We start from the raw sequence: 24502 nt of genomic DNA, 5'->3' as shown, positions 1-24502 counted from the left end.
TTACAAACAGCTAGATCCAGAAATGAAGTTGCATCAGATTACAAATATTTCTGAGCAAGTTTTGCTCCTGAAGTCCACATTCATGTTTACTTGAACTCTCACATACTCACTTGACTGCCAGCCAAAATAAAACTAGAGAAGAGGACTACACCTGCAAATAGCACTCTCGGTTACAAAGGTCTTGTCTTACTTCCTGAAAAGAAGGATCACCGTTCATCTAATGTGGTTCATTTTAACACAATTTTAAATTCCCCAAATGGGTAATTTTAGAGAAATCATAAAATCAAAACTGTAAACCTTTAACTTTTTATGCAAACCAAAAAAATATGCTTATTTTTTTTTACTGAGTGAATGAGCATTTGAAATAAGCATAGTTTTATTAAACTTTTTGATTGGCAGAGAGTAAGATACAAGTCCTTTAAAACATGAGTGAGTGAACTATAATGGCTGAATAGCATCCGGTTCCATTATCCATATACAAGTTAAACTGAGCTGTGTGAGAATAATTTTAAATTTCTGACCTCTCTGATTTTAGAAAGGTACCTGAAATGTATTTACTTGTTTAGCTTTCTAAAGGTTTGTTTACTTGTTTAGCTTTCTAAAGTGCAAATTTGGTGTAATTTACTTTTTACAGGTATGTGCTCATGTGGCAAACTGCACTGTGAGAGGTTTATGTCAATAAATAGGCATCATGTCATATCAAAGTTCAAGAGTGATCTTAAGCCACAGCGTTTTTATAGCAGCGTGCATTCTCTCAAGCGAAGAGTTAACAATCCAGAGTGTTGTCCTTCCTCCTTCTTGCTGAAAAGTGAAACACGAGCTGATGTTTAGATATTCAGGTCCTAATCTACTAATGGCAGGACGTCTAGTTCTACGTCCAGCTGAGGCAACGGCTTTTCGGGTCCTCCTTAGGTCCACCACAGCCAATCTGGATTTAAAGAGGGGTGCAGGTGGAAATGCTCCAGCTTCTGTCCCTCCTGGGAGCATCAGAACTGAGGCTGACCTCCCTGAGATCACTTTTCCCACAATACTGTACAGGATGATCTTTAAAGGGTACTACAATCGCATGCATGAGCTGCAGGTACAGTGTGCTAAGTGATATAGGATCTGCACATGGGGGCATTTCACTGCTGTGTGCTTTATTTGCTGTGCTGGTAGTCATCTTGATACTTGGCACTGTTTGTGAGTGATTAAGATTTGAAGAATGAAAACAAAACTGTAGAAAATCGAATGATATTCTGTGCGTCTTGTGATTGTTTGACATGTCTTCTATGCTTAAGATCTAATGATGTTTACAAAAACCTAATGCTTTTTTTTTCCTTTTTGTAATTTCTCTAGTTATATGAAAAGCAGCTTTATGGCCCCATGTTTAAAGTAAAAGGTGGCAACAGGCATACAATTTCGCTGACTAGTGTGGAGCTGCTGGAGGAGCTGATGAGGAAAGATGATAAATTCCCTAGGAGAGCAGACATGACTCTCTGGACTGAATACCGAGATATGAATGGTTTGGGCTATGGTCCTGTCACTGAGTAAGCCACACTGTGTTTCTTTGTGTGCATGAGTGTTTTGTTGTACGTTTTTGCTGTTTTATTTCATTTTAAGGCTTACTTTAGACGGGCTGCAACAGGCCCAGCTTAGCATCAGATCTGTTAATGGAAATGACGTCACATTGTTTACTAGTGACGTGTCGTTCGCAAATGAGTTGGCTCTTTGAATTGACTCTCAGTGACTCATAAAACTTCTGGCGCATTCACTGACAACTTGAAAGAAGAAATTGTAGATTTGGATTATAATATAATAGTATATTTCCAATTTGTTTTATATATTTGTATTAGGGATGTTTTCTGCACTTTTATGCAGAATGTTATGTACAAATGCTAGTATTTGGCCAAACGAGACTTGTATTGAGGAGTACTGATTTAGAGACGCATTTGCGATACTAATTAAATGCTAAAAATTTTTAAAATATAAATTGTTATATTCTCTGCTGTTTTAATTTAATTACAGCTTAAAGCAAAATCCTTAAAAAACAAAAGATACATGCATTTGTATTAAACAGATCTACACAATAGCATTTAACTGCATATATTTTCATTTGTAAATTAGACTAAGTGATCTACTTGAATTTTTTTCTTTGCCTAGCACATCTGTTTGTTATCTACATTTACATTTATGGCATTTGGCAGACGCCCTTATCCAGAGCGACTTACAATAGTGCTTTGAAGTCTATCAAAAATACATTCTGATATTGGCTCACTAGGTCACAAACTAGGAATACCATCAGTCCAAAACTCTGTTGGGGATTTTTTTTTTTTTTGTGAAAGAGTTAACTTAAGTACTTTATGAAGAGGTAAGTCTTTAGACGTCGTTTGAAGACTGCCAGTGACTCAGCTGTTCGGACATCTAGGGCAAGTTCATTCCACCACCTTGGTGCCAGAAAAGAGAAGAGTCTCGATGCATGCCTTCCTTGTACCCTGAGAGATGGTGGGACCAGTCGAGCAGTGCTAGAGGATCGGAGGGAGCGTGGTGCCTCGTGAGGTGTGATAAGTGCTTTGAGATAAGTGGGCGCTGGTCCGTTTTTGGCTGTGTAGGCAAGCATCAGTGTTTTAAATCTGATGCGGGCAGCTACAGGAGGGAGCACATCAATGGGGTGGTATGGGAAAATTTAGGAAGGTTGAAAACCAATCGTGCAGCTGCATTTTGGATCAGTTGCAGAGGACGAATGGCGCTCAGAGGCAGACCTGCCAGGAGTGAGTTGCAGTAGTCCAGTCTTGAAATGACAAGGGACTGAACAAGCACCTGTGTGGCCTGTGTGGAAAGAAATGGATGAATTCTTCTGATGTTATAAAGGAGAAATTGACATGAGCGTGTTAGATTAGCAATGTGAGAGGAAAAGGACAGTTGATTGCCCATGGTTACCCCAAGGTTGCGTGCAGTAAACGAAGGCGAGATCAGAGAATTGTCTAGGGAGATTGCAAGATCCTGAGATGGGGATGAATCACCTGGGATGAACAGCAGATCAGTTTTGGTGGGATTACGTTTCAGATGATGAGCTGTCATCCATGATGAGATGTCTGCCAGACATGCTGATATCCGAGCAGAAACATGAGTGTCTGAGGGAGGGAAGGAGAGGATGAGTTGAGTGTCATCTGCATAGCAGTGGTATGAAAACCCATGTGAGGATATGACCGCACCAAGAGATTGAGTATAGAGGGAGAACAGGAGAGGACCAAGAACTGAGCCTTGTAGAACACCAGTGGAGAGTCTTCGAGGAGCAGATGTGGATCCCCTCCATGTTACCTGATATGGTAGGAAGCCAACCATTGCCATGCTGCACCATGAATTCCTAGGCTCATGAGGGTGGACAAGAGAGTCTTGTGGTTCACTGTGTCAAACGCTGCTGAATGGTCAAGGAGGATGAGGATGAGCATGTAGCTTCTCAGTGACGGCCAAAAGGGCAGTCTCTGTGGAGTGTGCCAGTTTGAAGCCAGACTGGTTGGGATCTTGGAGGTCGTTCTGTGAGAGATAGCAAGACAGCTGATTATAGACAGTTCGTTCAAGGGTTTTAGAAAGAAAAGAGAGAAGTGATACCGGTCGGTAGTTGCTGATGTCAGAGGGATCTAGAGTGGGTTTCTTCAGGATGGGAATAACCTTTGCTCTCTTGAATGAGGTTGGTACATGACCAGATGTTATGGAGCCATTGATGATAGTGGTGAGAGATGAGAGATGGTCTGGAGCATTGTGAAAGGGATTGGATCCAATGGGCAGGTGGTAGGATTGCAGGATAAGATGATTTGCAGGATCTCTTCTGTTGTTAGTTTAGAAAACTGTGTCAGCGAATGAGAAGGAGAATCCTCAGTGTGTGGTGTAGGAGTAGGGGTGGAAGTGAATGTCTGGCAGATTTTTCCAATCTTCTCATCATAAAAAGTGGCAAAGTCTTCAGCAGTCAGGGAGGATGGAGCAGGAGGAGCCGGAGGGTTCAGTAGTGAAGAAAAGATGTTGTGGAGCTTGTGAGGATGTTGTGCAGAGGATTCCAGCTTTTCTTTGTAGAAGGCAGTCTTAGCAGAAGTCACTTCAGATAAAAATTTGGACAGGAGAGCACAGTAGGAGACAAGATCTGTGTCGAGGTGCGATTTCTTCCACTTCCTCTCTGCTGTTCTTAATTCTCTCCGATTACTGTGTAACACATCTGATAGCCAAGGAGCAGGGCTGAAATCTTCCTGGGTTTAGAGGATAGAGGTCAGAGGAGGTCCAAGGATGAGGAAAGTGAAGAGAGGAAAGTGTTAGTGGCTAGCTCCAATGGTAGGAGGAAAAGGAGTCAGGGACAGGAAGGGATGATAGGGTGCAGGAAGCTAAGGAGGAAGGGAAAACAGAGTGGAGGTTTTATGAGTGGAAGAGAGGTATAGATGGCTGGTGGTTTTAGGCAGGATAGGGAGGGTGATAGTGATATAATATACTTCTATACATAAATGTAAGCAAATGTGTGACAAGTAGGATGCTTCAGATAAAAAAAATGACATTGAAGTACATTTACAGCATTTGTAAAAACACCTTTATCCAGACCAACTGATATTTCTCTCTCTTCTCTCTTCAAAAAAAAACAAAACACAACTGAGCATTTAAGGGTTTATGGCCTTGCTCAAGTGCCCAGCAATGGCAGCTTAGCATTACTAATATTTGAACTCACAAGCTTCTGATCAATGATCCAACATTTTAACCACTGAGCTACCACTACCCATAAGTGTACTTACAATGACTGCAAAATTCACCTTCTAGAAAGTGAAACCTTTCAGAGTTTACACTGCAAGGAGCAAGGCATAGTCTTGATCTCTTCTTAATGAACCACATCTTAGGTGTGTTTCACAGCCCCTGTCTAGCTCCCTAAATCAGTCGCACACACTTCTCCTAGCTTCTACTTCAATTTTCAGTTGTGGAAAATTCTGTGAAATATGTTGCATTTTTTTTCCCCACTAGAGAAGGAGAGAAATGGTACAAACTCCGATCTGTGCTGAACAAGCGTATGCTGCATCCGAAGGACTCTGTGAAGTATGACAATGTAGTTAATGAAGTGGTCACAGATTTTATCAAACGGATATGCCATCTACGCAAGACGAGCTCCACTGGAGACCTGGTACCCAACATGTCCAATGAGCTGTACCGTTTCTCTCTAGAAGGTATGACCTGTCAGGTCTTAATTATTACTGCCCAACAATTACGTCTATAGCTGGATTATATATAGATTGCTCATATAATTATGGGTTTTATATTGTATGTGATGATACAAATGTAAGATGAGACATATGCCTTGTTTCCTTCCTTATTCAGGAATCTCCAGCATACTGTTTGAGACTCGTATTGGCTGTCTTGAGAATGAGATTCCAGCAGAGACTCAAAACTTCATCAACTCCATTGCCCAGATGTTCACTCATACTGTGACTGTGAATCTGTTACCCAAGTGGACTCGTAATTATTTGCCATTCTGGCGGCGTTACATAAGTAGTTGGGATGGCATCTTCAGATTCGGTGAGATGATGAAGACACTGCTGTAACAATTAGCTTTCCGTCTCTCTTCCTGTCCCTCTTCTCTAGTACATATGTATGATTTCTTTTTTATCTAGAAGTAGTCTAATACCTCTTCTCTGAGTTTATTTAAATTGAGAAAAATATCTGCATGACTTTGACTAGGCTGCAAGCTAATTGACAGGAAGATGGAGGAAATTCAGATGCATCTGGATGCAGGTCAGGAAGTTTCAGGACAGTATCTCAGCTACTTGCTTTCCAACACCAACATGAGCAAAAAGGATGTGTATGGGAGCGTTACTGAGCTGCTCCTGGCAGGAGTGGACACAGTAAGGATAACAATAGATTACTATATAACTTTACTAATTAGTAGAAAAATTATTATGATAAGAAGTATAATGAAGAATAAAACTAAATAAATGTCCTGTCTCTTAAGACATCCAACACTATGATGTGGGCCTTGTACCTGCTGTCACAAGATCCAAAGGCACAGGACACACTGTATCAGGAAGTTAACAGCATCATCAAGGGGGACAAAATTCCAACAGCTGAGGACATAAACAGCATGCTCTACCTCAAGGCTGTCATCAAGGAGACTCTAAGGTGGATAGAAGAAAATAAATTATAAGTACAAGCACATTGTATTTATGTACCATATAGTATACACCTGCTTTGTATGTGGCTAGTTAAGGCCTTTTTCAACTCTATTTCACCAAAGACAAGTGCAATGCAGAGGTGTATTTATGTCATATCCTTGGCAGTATGGATATTTGGCATTAAAGTAAATGTGTCATTTATCTGTTACCTATTCTATATAAATTGATTATTTTATCCATTATATTAAGACTATTTTATGATTATATTTAGAATGTACCCAGTTGTTCCCATGAACGCACGCCTTTTATCAGAAAATGACGTGATTATTGGAGGACACTTCTTCCCTAAGAAGGTACTGTTTTTTTCCCTAACTATTTTATTTCTAAAATGTATCATCCTCTATAAATAACTGTTTAACTAATCAAGCACTCTTCTGAACAGACCACGTTTACAATGAACCATTATGCAATCACTCATGATGAGACAATATTTCCTGAACCAAAAGTGTTCAAGCCTGAACGCTGGTTACGGGATGGGAGAGAGCGACCTAGCCCATTTGGATCCATTCCATTTGGGTTTGGAGTCAGAGGGTGCGTTGGTAAACGTATTGCTGAACTGGAGATGCACTTGGGTCTGGCAAGGGTAAGAAACCAGAGGACATTACTGGATCATATGACAAATGTTATCTATCTGTTTATTTAATAGCAGTTATTCAGCAGTTACAATGGATATAAAAAAAGTCTACACATCCCTGTGAAAAATGGGCTCTAGTCATAGAGGGAATCGTAGACAGTTCCAAATACCAATCTATTCCGGCACAAACCTGCAAAAACCTATGGAATGAGTTTAAGAAGGCCATGCATAGACCCCCTTGCAATTTAATAGATCTGGAGCACTTTTGCAAGGAAGAGTGGAATAAAATTGCCAAATCAAGATATGCTAAGTTGGTAGACACTTACACAAAAAGACCGAGTGCTGTGTTACAAGCAGAAGGTGCTTTCAGAAAATTTAGTTAAGGGGTGTGCACACAAAAGTTATTTCTTTTTTATTTCTAAAACATGTCTTATCTATTTTCATTTGAATTTTGTTGGTTGTTATATCACATTAAAGATGAAAAAATATCTGACAATTTATCTTGGTTATATTTTTTACACCACAAAAACATGCAGTTTTAACAGGGGTGTGTAGACTTCTCATGTCCACTGTATACGCGTGTATATTTTTCATGTTTTGATATTTTATCTGAAGCGTTTAAATGTTGCACTTTAATGTGTTTATCTAGATAATAAAGCTGTTTGAAGTCAAGCTGGATCCCAATGTGGGAGAGGTCAAAGCTCTCAGTCGTACTGTGCTTGTGGCAGACAGAACAGTCAATTTTCATTTTCTGGAGCGGAAACATGTTACCACTTAAAGCTGCTCTGAGCTTTAAAGTCCATCAAAGTAAGCCACCAAAGAAATCCATACAGCCTCCATAAAAACTCTTTCTAAATCCCCTTTCTCCAAAGAGATACATGTGCACAGTGCCATGGTAGCGCAATGTAGTACCATGATCCTGTCATAGGCAGATGAATAGCCAAATGCACAGAGACTTTTCTGCTACCTGTAATTAACTTGAACTCAGTCATTCTACCAATCTTTCTGTAAGTACACTCTGTAATCTGATTGGTGTGTGTATGTATGATCTTTTTCTATTGCACCTTATGAGAAGTAATATAATAAAGTTCAGTGTAACTCCACCTTACCAGAGATCCAGTTTACAGTCTGCTTCATTATTAAAAGCCCTGGGAATCTTGTTAAGATACACAGGATCATGGACTCCATGAAGTGCTGGGAGATTTTAAATCTGAAGAGGAGAGTCCACAAGAGAGAACCAAAGACCCTGGAGGATCTGGAGAGACTGTGTATTCAGGAAACATCTCAGAGTTTGCACAAAGTGCTAAAATGCAGTGGTTTTTTTTTTTTGTAGCCCTAGAATAAATTTGCTTTTGGGCCGCATGGTGGCACAGCGGGTATCTTTGCATTAGTTTAATAGCTTAGTTTGTGCAGAGTTTCTGTGTATGTGGGATTCCTCTAGGCTGTCCAGACCACCTCCCAAAAACATTCAAACTAGGTATTTTACCTGTGCTAAACTGCCCCTAGGTGTGAATGATTATGTGAATGTGTGTGTGCATGTCGCCCTGCAATGGCCTGACATCCTCCAGGGTGTATCGCCGCTTCACATCCAGTTTTTCCAGGATAGGCTCCAGATCCATTGCTACCCTGAACAGAATAAGTAGTTACTAAAAGTGAGTGAGTGAAACTTCAGTTAAAGGTAAGGTTAGCTTTCTGTCATATTTTTAGGGTGATACTGAGCTAATTAACCACAAATACATTTTTAATTCCCTATTTTACCCATCTTTACCAAAGCCAATAATTCTGGAGCTGATTCTATATGTGTATACAGTCAGGTCCATAAGTACAGTGGCACATGGACAGTGACACAATTTTTGTAATGTTGCCTCTGTATACCACCACAATGGTTTGAAAAGAGGCAATCAAGCTGTCACTGAAGTGTAGACTTTCAGCGTTATCAATGGGTTTAACAAAAATATTGCATTAACTGTTTAGGAATTACAGCCATTTTTACATAGTCCCGCCATTCAACACACAAGTTAATAGTAAACGAATAAAAAGGACACTTAACATATCAACATTTAAGTGTGCCCTCTAAACCACTGTGTCCCAGAGTGTTGTCTTTACTTCCTTTTGCTGCCCAGTGAAACACAAGCTGCACATTCCAGCTTCCAACTCCATTAACAGGGGGGACGCCTAGCTTTGTGTAGGACTGAGACTGCTCCTTAGACCCATAACAGCCATTCTAGAAATACAGAGAAAGGCAGAATGAAATGCTACAGATTCTGTCCCTCCTGAGAACATCAGGACTCAAGCTGACCTCTCTGAGATCTCTCTTCCCACATTACTGTAGAGGATGATCTTTAAACAGTACTACAAGCGAATGCATGAGCTGCAGGTATGGTAGGCTTGGCATGCATGGGAACATTTCTGTGGTCTGTTTTTTTTTGTTATACTTATTAATGTGACAATGCTTGCATGTTCAGGCTATACTGTTATTCACTGATTTTTGAGAAGTGAAAAACTGTAGAAAATGGGAAAGAATTGGAGTTCTGTGTGTTTTCGGCTTTACCATAGAAGACATGACCCCTATACTGAAGATCCAAGTGTGAAGTACACAAGTAGTAAATAATTTTTAAAAAATGTAAAACAGGGAATTTTAAATTCATATTAATGCCATTGGCTTGGAATGTTCAAAAAGCACATGTAGCTGGATGGTCAGGTGTTGACATACCGTATACCATATTTTGGCCATATAGTGTTTATCCAGAAGATGTTCCCTTTCAGAGGATATATGACTGTATGGACTGAATCCCTTTTTTAACTAATTAAAGATCGACATGGTATACTTTTATCCATTTGTATTTATATGTTAACATTTTTGAATGTCAGTGAAACAATTTAATTCCTTTTATCACTTATAACAGATGTAGACACTGTTTCAGACATCAGGGTCTCTTTTGCTCTCTCGTGAATTTAATAAGACAAAGAATGCAAATTCCTCCATCCTGAAGACTTTCAGTGTTGGAAAACTTAAATGAACAGCTTTATCTCTGAGAGTTACAAATCGCAGAGACTGGGCACTCCTTCCGAAAATGCTAAATAAACGTCTCCTCATTGAAACCTTCACTGTATCAAATATTGCATGTTTTAAAATACATTTATATGGAGCGTCCACCATACACGCCCCTGTGTAGGAATGAGCACATTAATAAAAACAATGCAGCTGACAATGTTCAGAGCTGCTGTACAGAGCTCTATTGTCAGTACTGCTGTACAGAGCTCTATTGTCAGAGCTGCTGTAAAAGAAAATTAATCAACACTTTCTGACCCATCAGAATGGAGAATTCAACAGTACTGTGATATAAGCATGTTTACATTCTACTGAAGTATTATACCATATAATAACCTTAACATGCAGTTGTGTTGCCATCACATTTCACCATTTGTTGTACAGGCACAAACACAGTAGGTAGACAGTAGACATGATAAGGGGTCCCAATGACCAACCTCGAGATTATGTCTGGTTGTCAACCCAGGACCTCAGTCTCAGGTTTCCATGTTGTAAGCACAGCCTCAAATATATAAAACATATCAAATCAATCCAGTAATGCAGCCCCCATTTTATGGAATCTGATCTGTAATTCATGCTTCTCTTCTCAAACCAGTGGTTTCTGGTCCCTATCTGATATGCAGCCCCCAGAGACCCTTTCTTCTCCCAGGAAGAAGATGCTGCTTTTGCATATACAATTTATGTCCTACAGCATTCACCATGTCAGAGAAGACTGTGGTGATTTTGTCTTATTAACCAACTATATGCTTAATTAATGCAATGCCAGTTTTTGGTTCTACTTTAAACAAATATGAGCTGAATATGTTGACTGGATAAGCCAGCCTGTGTGTGTGTGTGTGTGTGTGTGTGTGTGTGTGTGCGCGCGCGTGTGCGTGTGTGTGTGTGTGTGTGTGTAAAACACAGAAAAAAAGGAACTGAATGCGTATACTCTGTTCCTGTTTGGAGGCTATGAAGTAAAACGACTGAAGCAACATGCCTCCATTCCATTGTTCCAGACACACACTCACTCAGATGCAAATGAATATGACATTTGATGTGATTTTTGTAAAAGTCTGAAAATAAGTGGAACTCTGAAAAATTCTGATGACATACTAGTAAAGCCCCAAGCACCAACAGATATCCAACTGAGTTTTACAAAAATGTCGAGTAAATTTGCCACCCTGCTTCTGCAAATGTACAATAATGCATTGAAGATTGGCTGTTTACCACAGACTTTAACTGAAGCCTCTATAACACTCCTTTTAACACCTGGGAAAGACCTGGTGGAATGTAGTTCATACAGATCCTTCTTGCTTTTGAATGTGGATATAAAGATCTCTGCAAAACTCCTCCCAACTAAATTAGAAAAGGTCATTCTTGTGATTTCTACTGATCAAACAGGATTTTTGTAAGGCCAAAATTCATTTTCAAATACTCTTAGTGTCATATACTTACCCTCTCCCTCTGAGCTGCCTGAGGTTATTATACTGTATGTTTGCGGTATTGAAACAGCTTGGATTGGGTTCAAAATTTACTTCTAAAAGTCTGAGACAACCAACAAGATAAATTCTGATTACTTTTCTCTCTCCAGAGCTACAAGACAAGGTCGCCTCCTTAGTCTGGTTTTAGTCTCAATAGCTACTAAACCCCTATCAATTATGCCTAAAACAACTATTAACTTTCAAGGCATATGGAGGAGGGGAACAGGAAATGGAGTGTTTGTTATGCTGACAACCTGTGATTTAACAATTCATATCAGTTCCAACATCCTCTATACCCCAAATCATTGACATATTAAGATGTTTTGGTAGGTTCTCAGGTAATAAAGTTAATTTTCTCAAAACGTGTGTTCTTCCTTATAAGTAACAAACTTCTCCCAATGCCATATTACCCTTTTGTTTATCTTTATCTGGATTTACATACCTAGGTGTGTACATTTCTCAATCATTTAAAGAATTTTACTTAAAAATTACCCACCTCTGTTAGAGGGCAAGCCCTCCTCGCACGACTGATGCTAGGGTGCTGAACGGACAGCGCCAGTTCAGCACCCCCATTATTTTGGACAGCCTGAGATCATGTGGCTGCAAGGCGGAACGGAGGAGTTAGCAGCCAATGATTGTGGTGGCGCTAATCTACCCTCCAGCAGAAGACTTGAGAGTACAAAAGGGGCCAGCGGCCGCTCTCAAGGCAGACCGTGTAAGGAGACACCATATGCAAATTTTTTCCCTTTCTACTCTCTTCATAGAACCTGACGTCAGCGAGGACGACAAGTCCAGACTCCCACTCACTGAACTTCACCTCGCCTGAGAGCGACCACCATACCCTGCACGTCCCGCAGCCCTGCTGCTACCTCCAGCGTGCCGCGCCCAGCTCGGGTACAACCCAGAGCTCACTCCACTTCACCAGCTACACTCACCCACACATCCACCTACTTGCTGCACCTACTGCACAAATAAAAAGCACACTCCCCTCAACCCTCTGTCTCCGGATGTCAGTGTTCCACCCTCCTGTGTTCGCGAGTTGCTACAGGGGTGGAGGACGCGGGCATGAACACAGACCCCAAACTCAGAATGGATACAGTGTGGCAGCAGTTTTTTCATGGAAATCTCCAGCAGGGCTGAGGAAAGGACCACCCGCCGCTGCAGTCCCCCTCCCCGACCCCTGCCGAGAGGCCCAGCGTCTCCTCACCAAGGATGAGGACGTTGAGGCCTTTCTGCTCACATTCAAGCCAGTTGCCCAGCGGGAGATCTGGCCCAGGGAGGACTGGGCCCATGCTCTCACTCCCTTTCTCTCTGGGGAGGCCCAGCTGGCCTACCAAGCACTTCCCCCCTTACGAAGCTGCCCAGTATGAGGAGATCCTCCTACACTGCGGACTTTCCCTGACCAGTTCGGCGGCAGAGTTCAATTGCTGGATTTACAACCAGAAAGACACCCCTCGCAGCCATATGGACATCCTGTCGTGCACCGCCAAAAGGTGGCTACAACCTGAGATTCTCTCTGCCACCAAGGTCTTTGAGAGGGTGGCCATGGGCCAGATCCTGAGGGCTCTGCCGCCCAAAGAGCAAAAGGCCGTAGGCATGCGGAGTGGCAGCAGGCCCCGAGAGATGCTGGAGGCTCTGGAGCGCGCAGGGGCTACCCTAGATATTGGCAGGGGTGAGCGACAAGAGTTTTCCCGGCCTCCACCTGTGAGAGACGCATAGACCAGCACTTCCAATGGGAGGGGAGACCCATCCACATCCGCTCTGCCTATGGAATCCCTAGGGACGAGCCCATGCCTACCAAGCGGGACCCTGCCACCAACCAAAGTGCCGCCAAGCCCTGGCACGTGGGCTGTGACCTCAGCAGGTGAGTCCCCCATCCCAGCGAAACCCTGTCTCCTCTGTGTTTTCCCAGGTCACCTGCAAGGGGGATTTTGGCCAGGAGCAGAAGGAGGACGACCAGCTAAAGCATTGTTGGGGCCAGGTGCAAGTCATCGAGGGCATCCTCCAAAATCCTGAACAAAGACTCCCCACAGCACACTTCCTGATACGCGGGGTCTCCAGTACTTCAAGATCAAGCGCCGAGGTCAGCCATGTGAGCTGTTGGTGGTTCCCTGTAGCAGGACCCGAGGCCTCATGCACCTGGCCCATTCACACCCACTAGGGGGACATCTGGGGGCCTGCAACACCCTGGAGAAATTAAAGGACTGATTCCTCTGGCCCGGGATGGAAGCTGAGGTCCGGGTGTTCTGTCAGCAGTGCCCCCAGTGTCAGAAAACCACCCCTTACAAGCTGGCTCCTGCGCCCCTCATTCCTCTCCCTATCATCGGCATCCCCTTTGAGAGTATAGGCATGGACCTCGTAGGGGCACTGCCAAAGTCTGCCTGAGGCCACGAGTATATTCTGGTCATAGTGGACTAGGCCACCGGATACCCCAAGGCAGCCCCACTTCAGAAGGCCACCTCCCGGAACATCACCCGTGAGCTCCTCCTCCTCTTCAGCCGGGTGGGAATACCTAACGTCATTCTCACTGACCAAGGTACACCCTTTATGTCTAAATTAATGGAGGATCTGTGTCAGTTGTCGCAGGTGAAACACCTGAGGATGTCCGTCGACCAACCCCAGACAGATGGGCTGGTAGAAAGGTTCAACCAAACCTTGAAGAGGATGCTTCGGAGGGTGGTAGATGAAAAGGGGAGGAACTGGGAACTTCTCTTCCCCTATGACCTATTCACTGTTCGAGAGACACCCCAAGCATCCACTGAGTTCACCCTCTTTGACTTACTCTTCGGACGGCGACCTCAAGAACTGCTGGACGTGGCCTGGGAGGCCTGGGAAGAGCAGCCCTCTCCCTACTGCTCCCTCATTGAATACGGCAGAAAATGCAAGAACAGATTAACCATGTGATCCCATCGTCCGGGAGCACATGGAGGCTGCCCAGCAAGAACAGAGGAAGACCTATAATCGCCCAGCCCAACCCCAAGAGTTCCAGCCTGGAGACCAGGTCCTCCACCTCCTCCACCTCCTGCTCGACACCTTCTGTAAAATGACCAGATTACCTAGATTTTGTACTGATTCCAAAGTCTTCCAGTTTTCCTAACAATGGCTTTTTTTTCCTGATATATTGAAAATTTAATAACACTATTTCTTCGAGGATGGAGGACCCCTTTATATATTATTATTATTATTTTGCTTCCAATATGCAAAAATTGGGAACAATCTCCACAGTTAAACTGGTGCAGTTTTATCCCTTGTCACTTTTATCCCTCGTTACAGCTAATTTAACTCGGTCTCAAAACACATACCCTTTTGTTAGATTTACCGTAACATTTTGGCAAATTTTTAAAATTAGACTTAGGTGAATTTAATTTTAAAAATTTGCTTGCCTTCTTCACATAGTGCTTCCTGGTGCCAAATCTTCCCCAGGTAAGTTTGTGTGGATTAAATAAAACGTGATTCAACAGACCAGGCCACCTTCTTCCATTGCTGCAGCTGCAGACTCCAGTGGGTAGAACCTCCGGAACATCTGAGTGAGCTGATAATGTGTACAATATCCAACATACTGCTTCAGATCCACACGACCAGGTCTTATTAGAGCTGGATCAAGTCTTTAGTGCATGAAGGAAAGGAAACAAAGCAAACATAGTAGGTCAAGACTAAACAAACAGTAAATGGTTCATTCACACTGTTAAGACTCTGAAAGTGTTAGTGGCATGAATGCCACATACAGTATGATAAGTGTAGCTATACCACAGCACTGTTAAATTCTCAGATCTGAATGGTCAGAAGATGTTAATTTTCTATAACAGCAGCTCTGACAATAGTGTGGACTGTAATTTAAAAAACAGGTTTATATTAATGCACTAGTTCTAGTATGTTAATGTTTCTATAGTAATAATAATTATAATAAACAAATCTAAAACAAAAAAACATGCTGTTATTTAAAAAAAAGATGTATACTTTTTTTTTTTTTTAAAGCTTTCCTCTAAAAGACATTTATTTGTCCTGAAGACTTTCCTGTGGTGGAAAACCATTACAAAGCACTGACAATGTAAACTCTTTCCATAAATGTTAAATAAATATCTGCTTACAGAAAACTTCAACATATCAAGGAGTTTAAGTTTTTATTAGATAAATTAAATGTTTGTTTATCTGTTTTTTTTTTATCTTAGTTTATGTGAAGTGTCCACCATACAAGTCCCTCTGATAACATTAGAATCAATGCATTAATAAAAAAAACCACTGTCATTTGAATTACAGCCTGAACTACTGTCAGAGCTGCTCTTACAGAAAACCCAGAAAATGAACACCTTCTGACCACATCTTTTTTCATGCATTCAACAGAGCTATGGTATAAAATGGGAATAAAACACTTTGGGGAATGCTGTTATAGGAAAATAATTAACTTCAATCAACTGAAATGAAAGGAAAGCAATGACAAGTTTCACTGCCTTACACACAGAAAAAGCAGTGACACTTTACATTAAGGTTTGGTTAACTAACATTATTTGGTAACAGCATTTGGTTACAACCAAACAATGAACTAAATGCCATAAGTTATAAAAGTAATTATGGCTTGTATTGATCAATATTTTTAACTAAATAAGCCAAACAAGAAACACCTATTTATTTCATCCAGAAGTAAAACACATTGACAAACACCAAAATGTATAACTCAAATCAAATGTTTGCTGTTTATAAGTGAGGCTGGGTTCAAATATTTACACCCAGAGACCTATGTTTAGCTGACTATTAACATTTGGTAACATGCTGTAATTTAATTAATGCTAATTCATGAGGACTTTTTGTCATGGATGGAATAAATCCAAGTAAGCATATTTAGTTATGCAAGTAGGTGTATATAGTTAACATTTGAACTAACGTGTTACCTTTGTTAATATTACTTAATTGTACTGTTAACATTAAGTGTATTTAATGCTTATGTTTATGATTTCGTAAATGTTAACTAATGCACTAAATAATTTTAGTTAAAGGAATCCTAAAGTAAAGCTTTATTTTTACTAATGCACTGTATAAAGTTAAGTAATTGACCCTTACCTCTCAATAAAATTAGTAGTCATGAAGCTTCTGAAGAAGCAACTCCATCCAGTGCGTTAAGAAGTCCGCTAAACGTGAGCCTTCCCATGCCCCGGGAGGCCACTGGGTCTATGAACAAGTTGTAATGTTGAAATGATTTTTATTTTCTATTTTAAGTCAGTTTATCTTTTCAAAATAGACCTGACTAGCTTTAATGAAAATGCTGGCATAAATACACACACAGGAACCCAGGCACAGGTGAAAACAATGAACTTAATTACAGACACAAAAAAAAAGAACTAACAAAAACACTCAAGGGGGACCTCTAGTGGTCAGGACAGCCATAACACTGACAAATAATAATAATGGACCCTGAAAATATGGATATTGAAAGAGGATTGCACTTACTCTCAGTATTAAACACAAACATGCATGAAGCAATATTTTTGTTGATTTACACATTCTCTACATAAAGCCCCGTCTCAATGTAGGAAATGTTTTTAAAATATTAATTACTTCAAAGTAGTTTATTACTCTGGATTACACTTATAAACATCTAGATCCAGAAATGAAGTTGCATCAGATTACAAATATTTCTGAGCAAGTTTTGCTCTTGAAGTCCACATTCATTTTTACTTGAACTCTCACATACTCACTTGACTGTCAACCAAGATAAAACTGTAAATAGCACTCTTGATTACAAAGGTCTTGTCTTACTGCCTGAAATGAAAGATCACTGTTCATCTAATGTGGTTCTTTTTAACACAGTTAATTATAAATTCCCCAAGTAATTTTAGAGAAATCATAAAATCAAAACTGTAAACCTTTAACTTTTTATGCAAACCAAAAATTATGCTTATTTTTTACTGAGTGAATGAGAAATAAGCACATTTGAAATAAGCACAGTTTAAATAAACTTTTTGGTTGGCAGAGAATAAGATACAAGTCCTTTAAAATATGAGTGAGTGGACTATAATGGCTAAAGTACAGTACTAAAGCATCCTGTTCCATCATCCATATACAAGTTAAACTGAGCTGTGTGAGAATAATTTTGCAATTCTTACCTTTGGTTTCTAAAGTGCAAATTTGGTATATTTTACTTTTTACAGGTATGTGCTCATGTGGCAAACTGTGCTGTGAGCAGTTTACGTCAGTAAATAGGAATCATCACATATCAAAGTTCAAGAGTGCTCTTAAGCCAGTGTTGTTATAGCAGTGTGCATTCTGTTAAGCGAAGAGTTAACAATTCAGAGTGTTGTCCTTCCTCCTTCTTGCTGCAAAGTGAAACACTTTGAAACAAGTGAAATAAGTTTAGATAATATGATGTTTAGATATTCAGGTCCTAATCTACTAATGGCAGGACGTCTAGCTCTGCGTTCAGCTGAGGCAACGGCTTTTCGGGTCCTCCTTAGGTCCACCACAGCCAATCTGGATTTAAAGAGAAGTGCAGGTGGAAATGCTCCAGCTTCTGTCCCTCCTGGGAACATCAGAACTGAGGCTGACCTCCCTGAGATCACTCTTCCCACAATACTGTACTGGATGATCTTTAAAGGGTACCACAATCGCATGCATGAGCTGCAGGTACAGTGTGCTAAGTGATATAGGATGTGCACAGGGGGGCATTTCACTTATATTTCACTTCAATTTATTTGCTGTGCTGGTAGTCATCTTGATATTTGGTACTGTTTGTGAATGGTTAAGATTTGAAGAATGAAAACAAAATTGAAAGAAGTCCATCTGGTGATTGTTTGACATGTCTCTCATGCTGAAGATCTAATGACCTTCACAAAAGCCTAATGCTTTTTTTTTTCTTTTTGTAATTTCTCTAGTTGTATGAAAAGCAGCTTTATGGCCCCATGTTTAAAGTAAAAAGTGGCAACTTTCATTCAATTGCACTGAATAGTGTGGAGCTGCTGGAGGAGTTGATGAGGAAAGATGACAAATTCCCTAGCAGAGGAGACATGACTCTCTGGACTGAATACCGAGATATGAATGGTTTGGGCTATGGTCCTGCCACTGAGTAAGCCACACTGTGTTTCTTTATGTGTGCATGAGTGTTTTGTTGTACGTTTTTGCTGTTTTATTTCATTTTAAGGCTTACTTTAGACGGGCTGCAACAGGCCCAGCTTAGCATCGGATTTTCCCAGCAGTGAGCGTCCGCCCGTTCCGCGTTGTGACCTCAGGAAATGACGTCACATTGTTTACTAGTGATGTGTTGTTCGCAAATGAGTCGGCTCTTTGAATTGACTCTCAGTGACTCGTAAAACTTCTGGCACATTCACTGACAACTCGAAAGAAGAAATTGTAGATTTGGATTATAATAATATAATAGTATATTTCCAGTTTGTTTTATATATTTGTATTAGGGACGTTTTCTGCTCTTTTATGCAGAATGTTATGTACAAATGCCAGTACTTGGCCAAACGAGACAACTTGTATTGAGGAGTACTGATTTAGAGACGCACTTGCGATACTAATTAAATGCTAAAAATTGTTTAAAATATAAATTGTTATATTCTCTGCTGTTTTAATAGATTACAGCTTAAAGCAAAATCCGTAAAAAACAAAACATACATGCATTTATATTATACAGATCCACACAATAGCATTTAACTGCACATATTTTCATTTGTAAATTAGACTAAGTGATCTTGAATTTTTTTTCTTTGCCTAGCACATCTGTTATCTAGTATACTTCTATACATAAATGTAAGCAATTGTGTGACAACTAGGATGCTTCATATAAAAAAAATGACATTGAAGTAAACACAACTGAGCAGTTAAGGGTTAATGGCCTTGCTCAAGTGCCCAGCAATGGCAGCTTAGCATTACTAATATTTGAACTCACAAGCTTCTGATCAATGATCCAACATTTTAAACACTGAGCTACCACTACCCATAAGTACACTTACAATGACTGCAAAATTCACCCTCTAGAAAGAGAAACCTTTCAGAGTTTACACTGCAAGGAGTAAGGCATAGTCTTGATCTCTTCTTAATGAACCACATCTTAGGTGTGTTCCACAGCCCCTGTCTAGCTCCCTAAATCAGTCATACACACTTCTCCTAGTTTCTACCAACAATTTTCAGTTGTGGAAAATTCTGTGAAATATGTTGCGTTTTTTTTTCCCCACTAGAGAAGGAGAGAAATGGTACAAACTCCGATCTGTGCTGAACAAGCGTATGCTGCATCCGAAGGACTCTGTGAAGTATGACAATGTAGTTAATGAAGTGGTCACAGATTTTATCAAACGGATATGCCATCTACGCACGATGAGCTCCACTGGAGACCTGGTACCCAACATGTCCAATGAGCTGTACCGTTTCTCTCTAGAAGGTATGACCTGTCAGGTCTTAATTATTACTGCCCAACAATTACGTCTATAGCTGGATTATATATAGATTGCTCATATAATTATGGGTTTTATATTGTCTGTGATGATACAAATGTAAGATGTGACATATGCCTTGTTTCCTTCCTTATTCAGGAATCTCCAGCATACTGTTTGAGACTCGTATTGGCTGTCTTGAGAATGAGATTCCAGCAGAGACTCAAAACTTCATCAACTCCATTGCCCAGATGTTCACTTATACTATGACTATGATTCTGTTACCCAAGTGGACTCGTAATTATTTGCCATTCTGGCGGCGTTACATAAGTAGTTGGGATGGAATCTTCAGATTCGGTGAGATGATGAAGACACTGCTGTAACAATTAGTTTCTCCTCTCTCTTCCTGTCCCTTTTCTCTAGTACATATGTATGATTTCTTTTTTATCTAGAAATAGTCTTTTACCTCTTCTGTGCATTTATTTAAATTGAAAAATATCTGCATGACTTTGACTAGGCTGCAAGCTAATTGACAGGAAGATGGAGGAAATTCAGATGCACCTGGATGCAGGTCAGGATGTTTCAGGACAGTATCTCAGCTACTTGCTTTCCAGCACCAACATGAGCAAAAAGGATGTTTACGGGAGCGTTACTGAGCTGCTCCTGGGAGGAGTGGACACAGTAAGGATAACAGTAGACTACTATATAACTTTACTAATTAGTAGATAACCTGTAGTGATAAGAAGTATAATGAAGAATAAAACTAAATAAATGTCCTGTCTCTTAAGACATCCAACACTATGATGTGGGCCTTGTACCTGCTGTCACAAGATCCAAAGGCACAGGACACACTGTATCAGGAAGTTAACAGCATCATCAAGGGGGACAAAATTCCAACAGCTGAGGACATAAACAGCATGCCCTACCTCAAGGCTGTCATCAAAGAGACTCTAAGGTGGATAGAAGAAAATAAATTATAAGTACAAGCACATTGTATTTATGTACCATATAGCATATACCTGCTTTGTATGTGCCTAGTTAAGGCCTTTTTCACTCTATTTCACTAAAGACAAGTGCAATGCAGAGGTGTATTTATGTCGCATCCTGGGCATTATGGATATTTGGCATTAAAGTAAATGTGTCCTTTGTCTGTTACCTATTCTATATAAATTGATTATTTTATCCATTATATTAAGACTATTTTATGATTATATTTAGAATGTACCCAGTTGTTCCCATTAACACACGACTTTTATCAGAAAATGACGTGATTATTGGAGGACACTTCTTCCCTAAGAAGGTACTGTTTTTTCCCCCAACTATTTTATTTCTAAAATGTATCATCCTCTATAATTCACTGTTTAACTAATCAAGCACTCTTCTGAACAGACCATGTTTACAATGAATCAGTATGCAATCACTCATGATGAGACAATATTTCCTGAACCAAGAGTCTTCAAGCCTGAACGTTGGTTACGGGATGGGAGAGAGCGACCTAGCCCATTTGGATCCATTCCATTTGGGTTTGGAGTGAGAGGGTGCGTTGGTAAACGTATTGCTGAACTGGAGATGCACTTGGGTCTGGCAAGGGTAAGAAACCAGAGGACATTACTGGATCATATAAAGAATGTTATCTATCTATTTAGCAGTTATTCAGCAGTTACAATGGATGTGACAGAGTCTACACACTCCTGTGAAAAATGGGCTCTAGTCATAGAGGGAATCGTAGACAGTTCCAAATCCCAATCTATTCTGGCACAAACCTGTGAAAACCTGTGGAATGAGTTTAAGAGGGCTGTGCACAGACCCCCTTGCAATTTAATAGATCTGGAGCATTTCTGCAAGGAAGAGTGGAATAAAATTTCCAAATCAAGATATGCTAAGTTGGTAGACACTTACGCAAAAAGACCGAGTGCTGTGTTACAAGCAGAAGGTGTTTCAGAAAATTTATTTAAGGGGTGTGCACACAAAAGTTATTTCTTCTTTTTTATTCCTAAAACATGTCTATCTGTTTTCACTTGAATTTTGTTGGTTGTTATATCACATTAAAGGTGGAAAAATATCTGACATAATTTATCTTGGTTATATTTTTTACATCACAAAAACATGCAGTTTTAACAGGGGTGTGTAGAGTTTTCACGTCCACTGTATACGCATGTATATTTTTTATGTTTTGATATTTTATCTGAAGCGTTTAAATGTTGCACTTTAATGTGTTTATCTAGATAATAAAGCTGTTTGAAGTCAAGCTGGATCCCAATGTGGGAGAGGTCAAAGCTCTCAGTCGTACTGTGCTTGTGGCAGACAGAACAGTCAATTTTCATTTTCTGGAGCGGAAACATGTAACCACTTAAAGCTGCTCTGAGCTTTAAAGTCCATCAAAGTAAGCCACCAAAGAAATCCATACAGCCTCCATAAAAACTCTTTCTAAATCCCCTTTCTCCAAAGAGATACATGTGCACAGTGCCATGGTAGCGCAATGTAGTACCATGATCCTGTCATAGGCAGATGAATAGCCAAATGCACAGAGACTTTTCTGCTACCTGTAATTAATTCGAACTCAGTCATTCTACCAATCTTTCTGTAAGTACACTCTGTAATCTGATTGTTGTGTGTATGTATGTATGATTTTTTTCTATTGCACCTTATGAGAAGTAATATAATAAAGTTCAATGTAACTCCACCTTACCAGAGATCCAGTTTACAGTCTGCTTCATTATTAAAAGCCCTGGGAATCTTGTTAAGATACACAGGATCATGGACTCCATGAAGTGCTGGGAGATTTTAAATGAAAATGCCAAGAAGCTATGACTGAGCTATGCTTGGATTTTCCAGCAAGGGAATGATCCAAATCATTCATTCAAATCTATACAGGAATGCATAAAAGACCACAGAATCAAACATTTGTCATGGCTATACAAGGTCTCTAACCTAACCTGTGTAAAGCCAATTTTAAACCCCACTGAGAAACTATGGAGAGATCTGAAGAGGAGAGACTGTGTATTCAGGAAACATCTCAGATTCCTTGTTCTGTGTTCTCCAAACTCATCAAGTATTATAGAAGACTGTTATATTGAGAAAGGGAAGTTTGCACAAAGTGCTAAAATGCAGCGTTTTTTTGTAGCCCTAGAATAAATTTGCTTTTATGTTGATAAATTTGCTGATATGATGGAGAGAAGGAAGGTGGATATACTGTGTATACAGGAGAACAGGTGGAAGGGTAGCAAGGCTTGTAGTATAGGAGCAGGATTCAAGCTGTTTTATTATGGTGTGGATAGTAAGAGAAATGGAGTAGGTGTGGTCCTGAAGGAGGAGTTTGGGAGAAATGTTCTGGAGGTGTGAGAGAGAGTGTCAGACAGGGTGATGAGTCTGAAGTTAGAGATTGAAGGGGTGATGTTGAATGTTGTTAGTGGTTATGCCCCACAGGTAGGTTGTTAGAGGAGTTAGAGGAGAAAGAGAGATTCTGGAGTGAATTTGATGACGTGATAGAGAGTTTTCCCACGGGTGAGAGTGGTGATAGGAGCAGATTTTAATGGACATGTTGGTGAGGGGAACACAGGTGATGAGGAGGTGATGGGCAAGTTTGGAGTTAAGGAAAGGAACCTTGAAGGACAGATGGTAGTGGACTTTGCTAAGAGGATGGACATGGCTGTGGTTAACACTTATTTTCAGAAGAGGGAGGAGCATAGATTGACTTACAACGGTGGAGGTAGGAGCATACAGATAGACTACATCCTATGTAGAAGAGGCAATCTGAAAGAGATTAGTGATTGTAAAGTGGTAGGGGGAGAGAGTGTAGCCAGACAGCATAGGATGGTGGTGTGTAGAATGACTTTGATGGTCTGTAAGAAGAAGAGGTCAAAGATAGAGATAGAGAAGAAAACCAAGTGGTAGAAGCTAAAAAAGGAGGAATGTTGTGAGGACTTTAGACAGAAGTTGAGGCAGGCTCTGGGTGGACAGGTAGTGCTGCCAGATGACTGGGAAACTACAGCTGAAGTGATCAGGGTGACAGGAAGAAAGGTGCTGGGTGTGTCATCTGGAAGGAGGAAAGAAGATAAGGAGACTTGGTGGAGGAATGAGGAAGTTCAGGATAGTATCCAGAGGAAGAGGTTAGCCAAGAAGAAGTGGGACATGGACAGGACTGAAGAGAATAGACAGGAATACAAGGAGTTACAGCGCAGAGTGAAAAGGGAGGTCAAGCAGGTGGCATATGACGAGTTGTACACTAGGTTAGACACTAGCAAAGGACAGAAGGACTTATACAGGTTAGCTAGGCAGAGGGATCGAGATGGGAAGGATGTGCAGCAAGTTAGAGTTATTAAGGACAGAGAAGGAAGGGTGCTCACAAGTGAGGAGAGTGTACAGAGGAGATGGAAGGAGTACTTTGAAGAGCTGATGAATGAAGAAAATGAGAGGGAAAAAAGAGTAGAAGGGGTGACCTCTGTGGAACAGAAAGTAGATAAGATTAGAAAGGATGAAGTCAGGAAGGCTTTGAAGAGGATGAAAAGTGGAAAGGCAGTCGGTCCTGACGACATCCCGGTGGAGGTCTGGAAGTGTCTAGGAGAGGCAGCAGTGGAATTTTTAACTAGATTGTTTAACAGGGTTTTAACTTAGGGTTCCTATAAGTAGTGTATTAGTGCCGATCTTTAAGAATAAGGGTGACGTGCAGAGTTGCAGCAACTATAGGGGGATAAAGTTGATGAGCCATACAATGAAGCTATGGGAAAGAGTAGTTAGGTTAAGGAAGAAATTGGAAATTTGTGAGCAGCAGTATGGCTTCATGCCCAGAAAAGGCACAACAGATGCAATTTTTGCTCTGAGAATGTTGATGGAGAAGTATAGGGATGGTCAGAGGGAGAAAGCGTATGACAGGGTGC

The 24502-nt window shown here is 40.6% G+C and overlaps 2 protein-coding genes and 1 long non-coding RNA gene across 10 annotated transcripts; 2 read left to right on the top strand and 1 right to left on the bottom strand.

Moving 5' to 3' along the window:
- The first annotated feature begins 759 nt into the window (after positions 1-759).
- LOC113526133 (sterol 26-hydroxylase, mitochondrial) lies at positions 760-7863 on the top strand. The gene is made up of 9 exons (XM_026912943.3): positions 760-1081; positions 1339-1529; positions 4975-5174; positions 5326-5523; positions 5686-5849; positions 5957-6123; positions 6388-6469; positions 6559-6759; positions 7400-7863. The coding sequence occupies exons 1-9, from the start codon at positions 824-826 to the stop codon at positions 7526-7528; spliced, it is 1590 nt and encodes a 529-aa protein (XP_026768744.1). The 5' UTR covers positions 760-823; the 3' UTR covers positions 7529-7863.
- LOC113526135 (uncharacterized) lies at positions 1985-17470 on the bottom strand. Of its 8 annotated transcripts, none has more exons than XR_008301846.1 (8): positions 17361-17470; positions 16318-16425; positions 14734-14867; positions 8801-8974; positions 7860-8376; positions 5987-6118; positions 3195-3516; positions 1985-3113 (listed from the first exon to the last, which is right to left on the bottom strand). It is a non-coding gene; the product is annotated as an uncharacterized LOC113526135 (long non-coding RNA). The 8 variants fall into 8 exon arrangements; XR_008301842.1 differs by having other exon boundaries at positions 8857-8974; XR_008301847.1 differs by adding an exon at positions 16953-17016 and having other exon boundaries at positions 7860-8974; positions 17361-17431.
- A 12-nt stretch (positions 17471-17482) lies between these two features.
- On the top strand, positions 17483-22318 carry LOC113526131 (sterol 26-hydroxylase, mitochondrial-like). The gene is made up of 9 exons (XM_026912941.3): positions 17483-17877; positions 18126-18316; positions 19434-19633; positions 19785-19982; positions 20143-20306; positions 20414-20580; positions 20844-20925; positions 21015-21215; positions 21851-22318. The coding sequence occupies exons 1-9, from the start codon at positions 17617-17619 to the stop codon at positions 21977-21979; spliced, it is 1593 nt and encodes a 530-aa protein (XP_026768742.3). The 5' UTR covers positions 17483-17616; the 3' UTR covers positions 21980-22318.
- Positions 22319-24502: the final 2184 nt, after the last annotated feature.

The sequence above is a fragment of the Pangasianodon hypophthalmus genome, chromosome 5 (assembly GCF_027358585.1).
Source record: "Pangasianodon hypophthalmus isolate fPanHyp1 chromosome 5, fPanHyp1.pri, whole genome shotgun sequence".
Classification (NCBI taxonomy): domain Eukaryota; kingdom Metazoa; phylum Chordata; class Actinopteri; order Siluriformes; family Pangasiidae; genus Pangasianodon; species Pangasianodon hypophthalmus.
The sequence above is the reverse complement of the archived record's forward strand: the minus strand, read 5'-3'. Positions and strand labels throughout refer to the sequence as shown.